Source organism: Macrobrachium nipponense, chromosome 16 (genome assembly GCF_015104395.2).
Source record: "Macrobrachium nipponense isolate FS-2020 chromosome 16, ASM1510439v2, whole genome shotgun sequence".
In the NCBI taxonomy this organism is placed as follows: Eukaryota; Metazoa; Arthropoda; class Malacostraca; order Decapoda; family Palaemonidae; genus Macrobrachium; species Macrobrachium nipponense.
The window spans coordinates 65,116,485-65,133,865 of NC_087209.1; the positions used below are offsets into that span (position 1 = coordinate 65,116,485).

The following is a 17,381-nucleotide window of genomic DNA, read 5'->3' on the forward strand; positions in this document are numbered from 1 at the left end:
AGCATTTATAAAAATGCTTGCTGTTCCTTACCTTGTAAGAGAGCTGCTGCAGGAAGTTACTGCCTCTGGTTGGCACTCATCTTACTTTGTAGAGGCATGGCAGTATAGCCAAGGGTTGTCTACTACAAGAATGGGAGCTTTAAGCGTAGGAATACTCTAAATGCTAATAAAGCATAAAATTTTGTCACTGCCTTGGTGCAATCACAAAAGTTAAGCATATCATAGTTTTACCAGACCACTAAGCTGATTAACAGCTCTCCTAAGGCTGGCCCGAAGGATTATATATATTTTACGTGGATAGGAACCAATTGGTTACCTAGCAAACGGGACCTACAGTTTATTGTGGAATCTGAACCACATTACTATATCAAAAAATTAATTTCTATCACCAGAAATAAATTCTTCTGATTCCCCGTTGGTCGAGCCGAGAATTGAACTTCGGACCACCTGATTGGTAGTCGAGCGTGAAGACCACTCATCCAATGGAGAACTAGTACCATCACAAAATACAACCAGATAACAAATCAATACCAACACCAAAATGATTTAAAAACACCAACTCCCATCTGTTAAAAAACTATGACTGGAGTGTACCCAGGTACACAGTACCCCCAAACACCCCCTATGACTTCACAGCCTCTAATACGGTGAGGAGATAGGAAGGAAGGTATACTTCTCATGCATCAGCCCCCATTACCATGCCTGCCACTGCCAAAGGGCCTAAGGTACTGCAGTCACTAAATGTTGTTTCCACTTCAAGTAAAACAAAGCAAACACCGATCTGCACCTCCAGTAAGTTGCTTGAATAATGGAAGATAGTGAGAGGTTGTGCTTGAAGGCTCAAGAAGTAGCCATAGCTCTAATATCATGTGCTCTACCCTTAAAAATGGGAAGAAGTTCACCATTTTGAGTATGCGCCTCTCTTATTAAATCCCATAAGGAAAACAAGAGAGCATTTTTTGTTAAAGGCCGAGACTGGGTCTTTGACTGAACACCACAGATTACTAAAGGTTCCTTGTATCTTCTCAGTTTTGTGGAGGTAAAACTTAAGAGCTCTTACTTTGTCATTCATACCTAAGGTATTGCTCATGTTTTTGATACTGAATGAATGAGGCCAGGGTTTTGCCAGTGATTTGTTCTTTGCCAGAAATCCCAAAGTGTAGACGCATGCTGCATTGCCTTGTGTGAAATCTACCCTTTTATAAATCGCTTAAGCCTTAATCGCCAATTGGACGTATTAAACGTTGACGAAATTGTCTGTTGGGTGCCGAATTGACATATGAAACGTTGATGCATAAGTTTTTTTTAAATTTCCGGAAAAATAGTTATAGGCCTACTTGGCGAAAACTTTTGTATCACGCCCCTTGAAGGATGCTGAGAGTTCACGGATCAAGCTGTTGTTTTGTTTACAATCGTTATCGAGGCGCGCAAGCGTGAATTTAATTCTTCTCGCACTAAAAAGCATCAGCGACACATCTCGGAAATTATTTAGTCACTTTGACATAATTTTTGCACCATTTTATATTAGCTCTTACATAGTTTTCTATATGAAAATGTGCATGATTTCATGTAGAATACAAAAAAAAAAGAAAAAAAAGAAACCATGGTTGTAGCTTTTATTAGTTTTGAAATATTTTCATATAAATAACGATAAGTGCCAAAATTTCAACCTTCGGTCAACTTTGACTCTACCGAAATGGTCGAAAACCACAATTGTAAGCTAAAACTCTTATATTCTAGCAATATTCAATCATTTACCTTCATTTTACAACAAATTGGAAGTCTCTAGCACAATATTTCGATTTCTGGTGAATTTATGAAAAAAACTTTTTCCTTATGTCCACGCGGTAACTCTTCCGAAAAAATCAAATTTTTTTGTCCGATTGTCGTAATGTTTGCAGTTTTATATTAGCCGTTACATAAAGTTTTATATATGGAAATCTGCGCAATTTCATGTAGAATATAACAAAAACAACCCATGGTTGTAGCTATTATCAGTTTTGAAATATTTTCATATAAATAACGATGTGCCAAAATATCAACCTTCAGTCAACTTTGACTACCGAAATGGTCGAAAAACGCAATTGTAAGTTAAAACTCTTACATTCTAGTAATATTCACTCATTTACCTTTATTTTGCAACATATTGTAAGTCTCTAGTATAATATTTTGATTTATGGTGAATTTTTGAAAAAAACTTTTTCCTTACGTCAGCGCGGTAACTCTTCCGAAAAAATAAAATTTTTTTGTCCGAAAGTCGTAATGTTTGCACCGTTTTATATTAGCCGTTACATGAAGTTTTATATATGAAAATGTGCGCAGTTTCATGTAGAATGCAACAAAAACAACCCATGGTTGTAGCTTTTATTAGTTTTGAAATATTTTCACATAAATAACGATGTGCCAAAATTTCAACCTTTGGTCAACTTTGACTCTAACGAAATGGTCAAAAACCACAATTGTAAGCTAAAACTCTTACATACTAGTAATATTCAATCATTTACCTTCATTTTGCAACAATTTGGAAGTCTAGCACAATATTTCGATTGATGGTGAATTTATGAAAAATAAAAACTTTTTCCTATGTCCACGCGGTAACTGCCAAAAAAATTAGAAATATTTTCGTCTGATTGTCGTAATGTTTGCACCGATTTATATTAGCCGCTACATAAAGTTTTATGTATGAAAATGTGCGCAATTTCATGTAGAATACAACTAAAAACAACCCATGGTTGTAGCTTTTATCAGTTTTGAAATATTTTCATATAAATAACGATAAGTGCCAAAATTTCAACCTTCGGTCAACTTTGACTCGACCGAAATGGTCGAAAAACGCAATTGTAAGCTAAAACTATTACATTCTAGTAACATTCAATCATTTAACTTTATTTTGCAACAAATTGGAAGTCTCTAGCACAATATTTCCATTTATGGTGAATTTATGAAAAAAAATGATATTTTTATGATAAAATAAAGTTTCACATATACTTACCGAACAGTTACATAGCTTATAGCTTCTTACCTGCGGCAGTCGAAATTCAAATTGTTGGCGCCAGCGGCGTTGCTATCTTAAGTATAGGTGATACAAGACCCGCCCACATCCGGGAACCCTGGGTACTGCTAGCCTTCTACCGTCAATTTTCGTTGAGCCGACACGTCCATCTGTGGGGAGGAGGGTGGGCTTTGATTATGTAACTGTTCGGTAAGTATATGTGAAACTTTATTTTATCATAAAAATATCATTTTCACATAAGTGACTTACCGAACAGTTACATAGCTGACTCCAAACTACCCGGAAGGAGGGTAGATGGACTACATAAAAATGACAGTAAGACCACATTAAACAGCAAATGTTGCAGTACCCTACCTTGTGAGAGAGCAGCTGCAGGAGAATACTGCCTCTGGTTGGCGCTCTCATCACTCGTAGGAGACGTGGCAGTATAGGCCAGGGTCGTTCCTACTTAGTGGGATTTTGTAACCATGGACAAGACCGTTGGTTGACAAAATATTAAAAAACAGATAATGCCCTTGCCCTGGGCTTCAAAAACCAGATAAAAAACAACAGACCATCACCTATACCAAAAATAATGACATACTCAAAAGTAATAAATAAGATCTGGAGGTTCTCCAAAGTACTACGAGCCTCCAGTCTGCCCACGACTCAACAACCTAAAACAAGGTGAGGAGACAGCAGAGGATAGAAAGTTCCCCATTGTTTCCTTTCCCAACACCATGCCCGCTACCGACAAAGGACCCAATTTACAACAACTATAATAGGTAGCCTCTACATTCTTCAGGTAAAACGAGGCGAACACAGATCTCGATCTCCAAAACATAGATTGAAGAATCGAGGAAAGCGAAATATTGTGCTTGAAGCTTAAGGATGTCGCCACTGCACGTATTTCATGTGCTTTCACCTTAAGCACATTTAGAGTCTGATCTTGGACTTGAGAGTGTGACTCCAGTATCAGACTTCTCAAAAAGAACGAAATAGCGTTCTTGGAGAGGGGTTTTGCAGAATTCTTAACCGAACACCAAAGTCGGTCAGAATTACATCTAACGGATTGTGTCCTTGACAGGTAACATTTCAGAGCTCTGACAGGACATAGTAAATATTCTTTGTCCATTGGACCCGCTATATTAGATAATCCCTTAAGTAAAAAAGATTTAGGCCATGGGTTAGAGGGAGATTCGTTCTTTGCTAAAAATTCGTTAACAAAAGAACAAACCGCATTACTATTTTTTAACCCAACCTCTTTGTGGATGGCTTGTAACTCACTCACTCTCCCTGCTGTAGCCAATGCGAAGAGAAAAAGTGTCTTCCTCGTTACATCTCTCAAAGACGCTTCACTAAGTGGCTCGAATCGTGAAGACATCAGAAAAGTTAAAACTACGTCCAAGTTCCAGTCCACACTATCCTTCTTGGATACTTTATTAAATGTATTAAATGATTTAGTTAAATCTCCAATATCCTGGTTAGAGGAGATGTCAAGCCCTCTATGCTTAAACACTGAGGACAGCATAGCTCTGTACCCTTTAATTGTCGATACAGACAAGTTCTTAACTTCTTTAAGGTACAGCAAAAAATCAGCTATTTCTGTCACAGAGGTTTTAGAAGACGAGAAATTATGTCTTCTGCACCACGTCCTAAAGACTCCCCACTTCGATTAGTAAAGCTTGGCAGAAGAGCTTCTTCGACAGTTAGCAATAGCCTCTGCCGCTCTACCAGAAAACCCCTTAACTCTGACGAGTTTCCGGACAGTCTGAACCCTGTCAGTGACAGAGCGGACAAATTCTGATGATACCTGTCGAAGTGGGGCTGTTTGAGTAGCCGAGGATACTGAGGAAGAAGTCTGGGATGGTCTATAACCAACTTGAGAAGGTCTGCGAACCACTCTTTCGCCCTGGGCTAGAATGGTGCTACCAGCGTCATGACACATTTTGATGCGAGAGGAACTTGTTCAACACCTCTCTGATCATTCCAAATGGGGAAAGCCGTAAACGTCTAGACCCGTCCAATCCTGAAGCATTGCGTCGGTCTTCCAAGCAAGAGGATCTGTAACTGGGGAAAAAAAGATCGGAAGTCGATTGTTCCTCGACGTGGCAAACAGATCCACTGCAGGTCTTCCCAAAGTTTCCAAAGTTCCTGACAAACTTTGTCTTGCAATGTCCATTCCGTGGGAAGAACTTGGTTTACTCGACTGAGTTCGTCCGCCAGTACATTTAACTTCCCCTCTACAAACCTCGGAACGAGGGAAATATCCCGATCTACCAGAGAAGGAGATCTTCTGCGACTTTGTAGAGGGAGAATGAATGGGTTCCTCCCTGATTCCTTATATAAGATAGAGCCGTGGTGTTGTCGGAGTATACTGCCACTCTCTTTCCCACGACCAAAGGAGCGAATGCTTGCAGACCGAACCAAATCGCCTTCAACTCCTTCATGTTGATGTGATTCAACCTCTCTTTCTCTGACCATAATCCTGAGATCTTTTTGGTCCCTAGGAGAGCTCCCCAACCTCTGTCCGATGCGTCGGAGTATAATTCTAGGTCTGGGTTCCGTAATGTCAGGGAGAGACCCTCTTGCAATCTTTCCCTCGACATCCACCATCTCAAGTCGTTCTTGATCTCTTCCGACACTGGGAACGAATACGTGTCTGGTTGAGACTTCCGACACCAACTCGCTTTGAGAAAAAACTGAAGAGGTCTCATGTGAAGACGACCCAACTTTACAAATGTCTCTACTGATGATAACGTCCCTAGGAGACTCATCCATTCCAAGGCGGAGGAGGACTGACGGTTCAGGAATTGGCTCACTTTTTTGAGGCAAGATTCTATTCTTTTCGGGGACAGAAAAACCCGAAAAGTCTGAGAGTCCAGAATCATCCCCAAATAGGGGATCTTCTGGGAAGGCACTAATTGAAACTTCTCCAGGTTGATGAGAATTCCCAATTGACTCGCTAATGACAGTGTCTTCCGTAAATCCTTCAAGCACTGTGTCCTCGAACTCGATCTGAGAAGCCAGTCGTCCAGGTAAAATGCTGCATTTATGCCCAACATATGCAGCAATTTCCCCAATGGAGCAAGAACACGAGTAAACACTTGAGGGGCCGTCGAAAGGCCGAAACAAAGGGCTCTGAATTGATACGTCCTCCCTTTGAACACAAATCTCAGGAACTTCTTTGAACTCTGGTGAATCGGCACATGAAAGTAGGCATCCTGCATGTCCAGGGACACCATCCAATCACCTGGGCGAAGTGCAGACATCACAGAACGATTTGTTTCCACATTGAACTTTGTCTTTAGCACATAAAGGTTCAATGCGCTTACATCTAGCACTGGCCTCCAACCTCCCGAGGCTTTGGGAAACTACAAAGAGTCTGTTGTTAGAATCCCTGAGAACTGTCGAGGACTTCCTCTACTGCTCCCTCTTGATGAGTGCATTGACCTCTGCTGCTAAAGCCAAAGCTCTCTCTGATCCTGGAGAATATGTTGTTAAGCTGATTGGTGTATCGGAGAGAGGAGGATCTAGAACAAAAGGAGGAATAGAGTATCCCTCTCGAAGAACTTGCACTACCCATTGCTCTACACCTCTTCGACTCCATTCTTCCCAAAAAAGATGGAGTCTTGCCCCTACTTGCACGTGAAGGAACGGCTTCTCACTTGTCCGAAGGTTTGAAGGGGGGTTTCTTTGAGGACTTGTACTGTGGACGCAAATTTGTCCTGGGTCGTTGCCACTTAGGTTTATTCCCTCGAAAGGGATGCTTCTGAAGAGGAGAAGACTTTGCTCCTGTCGGAGTAGGCTCTTTCGGACGTCTAGAAGACTGAAGAAGGAGATCATTAGTGATTTCTTTCTAAATCCGATAGAATATTTGTTGATGTTTCTTTTTGGTTCAGGGAAAAGGTGAGATTTACAGAGAGGAGCAAACATGAGAGCCGACTTCTGGTTATTAGTGACTCCTTAGACATGAAAGAACACCACCTTTCTCTCTTCTTCGTCACTCCCATTGTGAAAAGGGCTGCTAATTCTCCCGAACCATCTTAACAGCCTTATCCGCACAGGACAGAACTCCTAACCAATCTGTGGCAAAATCTTCTTCTAAAGACTGACAGTCTTCAATCTTGCAAGCTAAAGAGGCAATAGTCCAGTTCAAAACACTAAATACCTCAAATACTTTAAAAATATTCTTCACCAAATGGTCAAGCTCCAAAGAAGAAAACAAAATTTTAGCTGACGAAAAAGCTGCTCTTCGGTGTGAGTCCACTAAACCGGAGAAGTCTCCCTGGGAGGAGGCAGACAATCCCAAAGAAGAAACTTCTCCAGTTGCGTAGAAGCGATACGCTTTACTCTGAAGCTTAGAAGGCGGGAATGCAAACAAAGCCTTACCTGTTTCCCTCTTCTTAGAAAGCCACTCTGTTGACTCCTTAAGGGCCTGCTTCGAAGACTGAGAAAGAACCAGTTTAGGTAGACACGGATACGCTGTCTTCCTATCTTTAACGAACATTGAAGGCGGTGAAGATGGAGAAGCAGGTTCAAAGTACTCTGGATAAGTGGAAAGGAAAAATTTAAGAAGACTCGAATAAGCCGACGAATCCTTGTCATCTTGATCCAAAGCTTCCTCTTCAGACTCCATGGAAGCGGACTCCACGGAAGCGGAGTCGAAATCAGGCTTATGTTGTACCCCAGTGGAGGATTTCAACAAACTCATAAGATCCTGGAAATGCTTCTTAAATGGAGCTAAGGTAGATTCGTCTAACACTGTAGAAGTCGATGGTCTTTCAGTCGAAGAACGATTCTTTCTAACAGGTGAAGTCTCCGCACAACGAGTCGACACAGGAGAACAACCAGTCGAAATTCCTATCGACTCACGGCGAGGGGAGTCGAACGAAGATGAGCGAATACGCTTCTCTGGACAGTAATACGGAGTTGAACGAGGCGACCGAGTCGAAACTGTGACTGAGACTCGCTTGGGAGAGTCGAGCGATCATGAATTATCACGAAGTTTAGTCCGAGATCCATTGCTTCTAGCCGAAAAATGCGACTGCGGAGGAGATTCACTAATTATCACATCCGGAGCAAAACTACACGAAGGTTGAGGACTCCAATGCCTCTTAGACTTCTTAACAGGAGTCGGTGACGAATCACCCCCAAGAATTGCATGTCTTTTTAACGGTCGAGACACCAAATCACTTCGCCTTTTACTCACTGGTGATTGCACTTCCGAATCAGAAGACAGAGGAGAATCACAAACACTAATACCGTTCCACACCTTTTTGGACGACACCCGCGAACCGTGGGCAAACTCCCCCAGACTCCTTCCGACCTCAGGTATGTCTTCTCCCGGTTGCGGGGGAGCGGGACAGTGACCTTCGTCTGGGAGTCGAGGGGGAACGGACAACCGCCTCCTCAGGCGCAACATTAACACTTTGCACTGCACTAGATTTCACTGTACTATCTACGAAAGCTTTAATAGACCTTCCTAACTTCATAACTGATTCAGCTAACACTTCGAACTTTTTATCCATCTTAGACTCAAGCAAGGCAATGGTGTTGGGTTCGGAAACATGGGCAACTTGAACAGGGGTAATCAAAGGAGAAGTAGGAGGACTATTAATTGGAGACATATTCTCTAATAAAGGAGAGGCAAGAGAAGACTTATTTGTCTCCGAAGGAACAGGAGTAGTTTCTAACCTAGTCTTACTACTAGCCCTAAGAGCTGCCTTCCTCTTCCTTTCTTTCTCCATTTTCTCAGCATGCGATCTAACCGCCTTCCATCCCTGTTCATCCAATCCTTGACATTCATCACATGTCACATCCATACCATTGCAATTTTGTCCTCTGCATTTAGTGCACTTAGAGTGCGGATCGTGACAACTTAGCTAATCTTGTTTTGCACCCAGCACTGCAAAACCTTACAGAAGATGAACTAGAATCTCACATAATTAGCAATAATGACGAAAAACAGAATAGAGATAGCTAACTGGCAAGAAAAAACCAAAAACTTGTACATCACCAAACAAAAACCAAAATCCAAAATGGCGACGCAGGAGACTGCAGCGAAAATCTCACAGGCGTTACCCCGTGAGCAGCAGAAACGAAAATTGATGGTAGAAGGCTAGCAGTACCTAGGGTTCCCGGATGTGGGCGGGTCTTGTATCACCTATACTTAAGATAGCAACGGCGCTGGCGACAACAATTTGAATTTCGACTGCCGCAGGTAAGAAGCTATAAGCTATGTAACTGTTCGGTAAGTCACTTATGTGAAAAAAACTTTTTCCTAACGTTCGCGCGGTAACTCTTCCGAAAAAATCAGAAATCTTTTCAACCGATTGTTGTAATGTTTGCACCTTTTTATATTAGCCGTTACATACAGTTTTATATATGAAAATGTGCACAATTTCACGTAGAATACAACAAAATACAACCCATGGTTGAATCTTTTATCAGTTTTGAAATATTTTCATATAAATAACCATAAATAGAAAAAATTCTACCTTTGGTCAACTTTAACTCTACCGAAATGGTGAAAAACTGCAATTGTAACCTACAACACTTACGGCCTAGTAATATTCAATCAATTACCTTCATTTTGCAACAAACGGGAAGTCTCTAGGACAATATTTCGATTTATGGTGAATTTTTGAATTTTTTTTTAAAAAAAATTTTTTTTTTTTTTTATGTCAGCGAGTTACGAATTCATGCATCATATTGTGATAATATTTTCTCTGTGTTGCTTTGATAGTTATAAAATTTGATATATACCAAAATCATGGCAATTTAGAGTACAATACAACGAAAAAATATTTAACTCATTAGCTTTAACCATTTTATTCAGAGCGCGATTTGTATACAATTATATATGAAATTTTTTTCGTACGGTCATATATTTTAATATTTATATATGATAATGATATTTTTTTAGTTTCTGATGGTTGCATACTAAACTTCAGGCAATGACAAAAATGGAGCCAAAAATGAACACTTAATCTTGAAAATTAAGTGTGCTGTGATTTTTTGAAAAAAACTTTTTTCCCGCTTTGGCGCTCACTCGCGAATGCCGCCAGCATACAGGAGACACTTTCGGAAATACCAGCTCAACGATTAAGGGTTAAATCTCACTAAATTAAATTCTTGAAAGACCTGGAACTAAGTGGCTCAAAGGTGGGTCCTGACAGCAATTTCAGAACCACATTGAGGTTCCATGACACTAATTCAGACTTCTTTATACTGTAAGTGTCAAAAGACTTCATGAGATCAGAAATACCTTGGTTATTAGTGAGATCCAGGCCTCTATGTCAGAACACTGAGCTGAGCATTGACCTGTAGCCCTCAATAGTAGATGTGGACAATCCTCTAGAGCTCTCTCAGAAATAGCAAGAAATCTGCTATTTCCGTCACAGACGCTTTAGTAGCTGAGACTTTGTTGCTACTACACCAAGTGCGGAATACTGACAACTTTTGCTGATAGATGTCTGCATCCTGCTATCGAGTCCGCAACTGCTTTCGAAAATCCTTTAGCTCTGAGCAACTTCTTGACAATTTGCAGTTGTGGCTGTTTGAGAAGACTGGTTTTTTCAGGAAGTAGTCTCCGAAAGTTGCTTAGGAGCTATACATTATTAAACCTTTGTTACTCACCTTCTTCATTAGGGCTTTAAACAAAGACCCTAATTAAGCCATAGACAGCACAATAATCTCTAAATAACAGTCAAATTTGAATCTTGACTCTAAATCGGCAATGGCACTGAGGCGTCAAAGAGGGAGTTAGATAAGGGTTGGGGTGTTAACACTGGGTACGGAATAGGAGACATAACAGATACAGAAACAGGTGAGTCAATACATACTACTATCCTGACTAGCAGTCGTCTTGTCATGTCTAAGATTAGCCTGTCTCTTTCTATTACTTTCCTACTTATTTAAATGGGAAGACAAAACTTTCCATTGTTTAGTGTCCCATTCAATACATTCCCCACGCGTTAACAATGGCGAACAAACCTGACTCCTGCCTGAAGTGCAAATTGTGAGTATATCTTACTTTAATGAAGTCAAACTCATGCTACACCCTTTGCTGCAATAGCGAGTTGATGACAAACTGGCATCAGACATCGTCAAATTAGTCCAATCGTGAGGAAAACTTGGTCTTTTAACCAAAATTCCTATCTGAGCAAAAAGCTACCAACATATATACAACAGGTTACTGACAACAAATTCCATATCATCAAGTAGCTGAGGATCAACAACCACTGTTGTCAACTGGCAGAAACAAACTGACAAGTCTTTGCCTAGTTGTTCCTCTTTCCCCTCCCCTGATAGTGTGCGGGGCTAGTTCCTACACTAAAACAAAATAATCGCTACCGCAAATTTTAAATTTCAGCTGTCATTAGTTAGGAACTATGGTTATGTGATTACTTGGTAAGTTATGCATATAAAATTATATATTGTATTAGGGATCACACGGCATTATTACAAGACTGGGTATGATTTCCAAGCGGCATTATAGGGTTTTAGGAAAAGTAGAGGTTAACATCTTACAAAGTTGACAGACATTGTTAAGAGTCTCAAGCTTCCAAAGACCCTTTTTTAAATAAATATATCACAAGTGTAATATACTATGACATATTCTACAATCAAGACCAATATCACCAACAACTTTGCACCAGATGATACAAAATATTGCCTCACTAAACAACATACGTTGAAACAAATAATGCCATACAATTGAGAGGATGTTCATATACATCAAGGGGTAACATCTTCATTACTTGTGAAGTTCCTTAATGTAAGTTGCTAAACATAACATAATATTCATCCTTTGCAAAATAATTTACAACAAATATAGCTTAAACTTATTAGCACAAAACTATCATTTTAAGCATACTGATCTTACCTAAGGACTGTGGCCATGATCAGTAAATGCTGTGGCACATGAGACGTATGAAGCATGAGAGGAGAGTCAGATCTCATGCAACTCAGAAAGGCTCTTAAACGTCGCTTTTTGTCATCTACAACTGACCTGTATGGGGAAAATGGCTTTTTAACCTTGCAGTTATGAACATAAAAAAATCTTGGATATATACATTTCTTACCTGTAAAATACTAAAGCCAAACATTTACCACTAACAATTTTACAAATAGTACAATTAGAATAAAAAATATTGCATCAATTCCTTTGATGTTTCAGACAGGCAGGCACAAGGTGTGCCATGATGACAACTTCAGTCTCTCAAGTTACTTAGTTTAGGCTGCCTTACAGCAAGAGAGCATACCTGAACATGGCTGGCTTAGTCTAAAACAATGAAGAGGCACTCTCTAATGTATATTATGGCAGCCGAGCTAAATAGTATTGTAATGAAAGGAAATTTAAATTGTTATCATTCTTTCATATGTTTTTTCATTAAGAATTGTGGAATATTAATTCTTTCTTGTGACTTGGCCTACAACATTTCTTTTTTTTGGCCTGAAGAATTTTATTCTCGCATTAAAAATTTTAAGCCTATATGTCTAGCATATAGTACAACATTAAAAATAAAACTATTTACTAAATTTTATTTATTATAATCAAAATATAATAAGAAAAAATGTTGAATATCACCCTAAATGTTAGGCTAGGCTTAATGATCCTTGCCTGATCTGTGAAAGGCAGGTAATCCTATACAATATGCAGAATGATTTTGTTTTATAAGTATTTGTGTGGTATGTATTAGATTTTTACAATCAATAATGTGTTCTTTTACAGCCATTACGCAAATATACAACTGATCATTTCGCTGCTGAATCTCCTTCAAATGTCGATTTGAGCTAATTCTGAACCTATATGGTTGAAGACTGAATTACTCACTCCTTCAGAGAAAAATTTTCATACTATCCAGAATGAATTGAACCATAAAACAAAAATAACGTAGTTCCCTTTACAATTAACATCAGTAATGGGTGATATATAATACTGATAGTGAACAAGTAGTCGATAAATAACATTAAAAAATTCCATACAGCAGAACAATATCAACTAATAAACTGTCAATAATGCTTTAAAATATAATTAAAGAACAACAAGATCTAACTAATTAACTGTCAATAATGCTTTAAAATATAATTAAACAACAACAATATCTAAAGATAAGTCAATACTATATTCTGAACAAAATTAAGTAAAAACAATAAATCATGTTGATCCCATATAGTATTCAGTTAAAAGTGAGTTTTCTAGCCAATTTCAGTTTATCAATGCTGCTCACATCCTGATATGTAGTGTAACTCCCAAAAGCACATGTACACGCAACTACATTCACATACTGTTACCATTCATTCTAATGTGACTCTTTACTGTACACCATTCATTAAAAAAAAAAAATTATAATTTCCTTCTCCTACATGTCTAAAAATTTCCTGTTTCAATTTGATGTTTTTGATGGTATTAAAAAAACTGGTATAGTATGTAAGATTTAGAAGTTATCGTGCATCCAAACTGGTCTAGTACTCAACATTTGGTGTTACAGGCATGCAAACCAAATCTCAAGTGGATATGCATTTCACCACCTTTCAGGAGAGAGTAACATTTTATGAAAGGAAGTTATAAACTATATCTTTCACATTTTAAGAAAGGAAGTTATAAATTATATATACTATACAATTCTATCTCATTTGCAAACTTAAAATAAAGTTCTTTCTTTTAACATGAAGAACTTTAAACAGATGACAGTCTGATAGCATCCGAGATGCCACTGCCAAGCTCCCCTCACTTATGTATTTGCATAACAAATTCTTTATACAAATGTTACTCTGTTAACATGGTTGGTAGGACTGTTCATATATAAAAATGATGAAATATTGCATAATGATAAGACAAAATACTGAAAACCTGCATAAAACAAGGAATTTTATGCAGAAATTTAAGTTTCATTTTTACTTGTTTTAACTGATTTTTCTTTTCATATTATAAAAAAATTTCTCAAACTAATTAATATATATGGACTAAAAAATTAACAGGATTTGAACGCTATATTTAGTGAAGTGATGCAATATAAAATATTGTGACTGCACATAAACCTCTTAAAATTCATTAATTACATAAACACAAGTTTCTTCAGATTCTTGCATCCTTGCTGAACAGAATAGCTAAAAAATTCTTAATAAAGGTTTTCTTAAAATCTGTATAACTATTATTAAGTATGTAGACAAGCAATTGGAAGGATATCCTAACGATTAATGGCTACTCCTAAAAGGCTGACATGTATGCTGCCAATAATCTTACTGTACATGGTACTTGTACACCACTTGATTGCAAAAATTTTCTGCTGTATGTACTGATAAAAAAGAATGCTCATCTCCCTTCAATGATTAAGCTTCTGGAAGATAAATGAATGCTATTTAAACACTGCCCCAACAACATACAATACCAAGGGCTACTATGAAATTTGTCTTTCCCATGCTTTATCTTTTACCAATATTCACTATTCTCCAGCCTCTCTTTTAAATCTCAAACTAGGAAGCCTAGGCCTTCCAACTCTCCTGGTGCCCACGGGAACCCAACTGACACTGTCACATATCATGTCTAAGCCATCTCGGTTTTTCCTCCATTACTACCTAATCTACATGAAGAACCTCCGTAATTTCCCTTATAGTATCATTTCTCTTGGTATCCTGCTATCTGACTCTTAATACTCTTCTTGAAGTTTTAATCTTAAACTGATATTGTCTTTTAACTGTCATACCATAGTTCACATCCATATCACAATACAGATTATACTAATATCAGTCTATTTGATTTCCCAATCTTATTCAGCCTATCACTGGTCATACTAGGAAGCCTAGGCCTTCCAACTCTCCTGGTGCCCAAAGGAACCCAACTGACACTGTCACATATCATGTCTAAGCCATCTTGGTTTTTCCTCCATTACTACCTAATCTACATGAAGAACCTCCGTAATTTCCCTTATAGTATCATTTCTCTTGGAATCCTGCTATCTGACTCTTAATACTCTTTTTGAAGTTTTAATCTTAAAATGATATTTTTATTTTAAGATAAATTTTTAAATATACTTACCTGGCAGTTATATACATAGCTATATTCTCTGACGTCATGACGTCACGACAGACTTTTCGAAACTCGCGGCAATCGCCGACCGTCGGTCAGGTGATCGTTACCTGTACGCCCTCTAGATAGTTACCTGGAAACCTCAGATTTTCTCGCCCTCTAGTCTCCTGAGGGGAGGTGGGTGGGTTTCTAATTGTATATAACTGCCAGGTAAGTATATTTAAATATTTATCTTAAAATAAAAATGATATTGTTATGATACAATAAAGTTTTATGCATACTTACCTGGCAGGTATATATATAGCTGTATTTTCTGAAGTCCGACAGAATTTAAAAAACTTCCGACACACGCAGTGTCGGCCAGGTGGTTAGTACCCATTCCCGCCGCTGGGAGGCGGGTATCAGGAACCATTCCCATTTTCTATTCATAATTTTTGTTCTGGTCCACTGTCCCCTGGGGAGGGGAGGTGGGTGGGTACTTGCTATATATTATATCTGCCAGTTAAGTATGAACAAACTTTATTGTATCATAACAATATCATTTTTGCTCATGAAAAACTTACCTGTCAGATATCTATATAGTTGAACCCCACCGTTGGAGGTGGGAAGGGACAGAATAGAAGGATTTTGGGACACAAATGCATGCAGATGATTTACATCTTGGTTGCACCTGTTAGCATAGCCGACTTCGTGATTACTGTCACCCAAGTCTGCTTCTGCTTTACTAGAGTTGCCAGCGAGGTAGAGACCTATAAAGCTGGTGGGCACTCCAGATGATCTGTCAAACAAGGGCGTGACCACAATGTGACTAGACCATATTGACCATACCATGAGGGCTAAGAAGTAAAATAAATATATATATAAATTATATATATCACCACCTGACCAACCTAGCCAAAGTTAATGTGTGTTAACTTAGGCTTCAGAGTTAAGAAGTCGCCGTTGTCAGAGCGACTCCACAACTAAATTAAGAGCTCTTCCTAACCATTTTCTACAGGATAGGATGAGGTGTACTTCTTGCCCACAAGATGTGTCTGCAGACACGTATGGGCCCTAGCGAGCAGCAGATCTCATATGCCATCTTCACATCTCGCAGGGAGTGTGAAGTGAACCCAGAGTTGCTTCGCTAAAACATGGTACTCAGGATGTTGCTGAGTGCCATGCTCTGTTGAAATGCTTCCGAGGCCGCGCCCTCACCTCGTGAGCATTCAGATAAAAAGATTTCAAATCTTTGTGCAAACACAATGAAGGAGCATTTTTTGAAAGAACTCCTTAACCCTAAAACCAGGGTGTACTTCGATATGGGCAAGTCTGGTCTTTTTCGGAACACTGCAGATTGCCCGACTGACTTCGACTTTCTTGATTTTAAGTAGATAAAACTTGAGAGACCTGACAGGGCACAAGACTCTCTCTGGCTCCTGCCCACTAACTTGTGCCATCCTTGCTTCCAAGATCCTGGCCCAAGGACAAAAAGGGTTTTCGATTCTTAGGCCATAACGAAAGGCTTAGAGAGCACACCGCCTTGTGTTCTCTAAAGCCCAAACTTGTGACGATGGCTTAAAATCTACTAACCCTCTTTGTCGTATCTAGGGTGGTTAGAAGAAGGCCTTCCTGATCACATGCAAGAAGTTAACAGGCAGGAGAGGTTCGAATGCTTTGACATCAAGAACTTCAGACTACGTCTAAGTTCCATATTGAAAGCTTCGATCCGGAAATGCACAGTCTGTACTAAGTCAGTGAACGACCAGTTGACCAGTCAGACGAATCAAGGACAGCAAGGCTGTACCCTGAGACCAAAAGGCACTATTCTTAGCTGAAGGATGAGTGTCTGGACTGCCTGGGCGATTCAATCTAAGCAAACCTTGGGGGGGTGTATCAACGCAACCCAACGTCGTCCGCAATCGACTTCGTCAATAAGAAAACTCAGGGCTACTATATGTCGCCTGATCTCGCACGAGTGTCTGACTCCGAGAAAACAGGCGAGACAAAAAGTAGATGGTGAGCTAGAATCGAGATTCCACAGACCTCAATGATCGTGAAGGTCTTTGTTGTTTGACAGATGCAAATCTGTCAAACAACATTCTCTGTTGTCTCGAACTGGCAGAATTTTCAAAACTCTCGGCAACGCCTCAAAACCAACATTCTCTGTTGTCTTCGCACTGGCAGAATTTTCAAAACTCTCGGCAACCGCTAGACCACTGGTAGTTCAGGTGATCTCCCCCACGTTCCCGTGGCGCTGGTACTTGGAACTATTCCCGTTTTCCTCAGAGTTTTCTTTGAACCCTGTCTCCTGAGGGGAGGAGGGTGGGAATTTAATTATATATACCTGCCAGGTAAGTATGCATAAAACTT

The 17,381-nt window shown here is 39.3% G+C and overlaps 1 protein-coding gene across 1 annotated transcript in view; it reads right to left on the bottom strand.

The window, feature by feature from the left end:
• Window positions 1-17,381, bottom strand: part of LOC135195785 (constitutive coactivator of PPAR-gamma-like protein 1 homolog) — a 175,172-nt gene that overhangs the window by 32,364 nt on the left and 125,427 nt on the right. Inside the window, exon 14 of the mRNA XM_064222256.1 lies at window positions 11,883-12,008. Within this exon, the coding sequence (XP_064078326.1) occupies window positions 11,883-12,008 (126 nt within the window). The remainder of the gene's footprint in view (window positions 1-11,882; window positions 12,009-17,381) is intronic.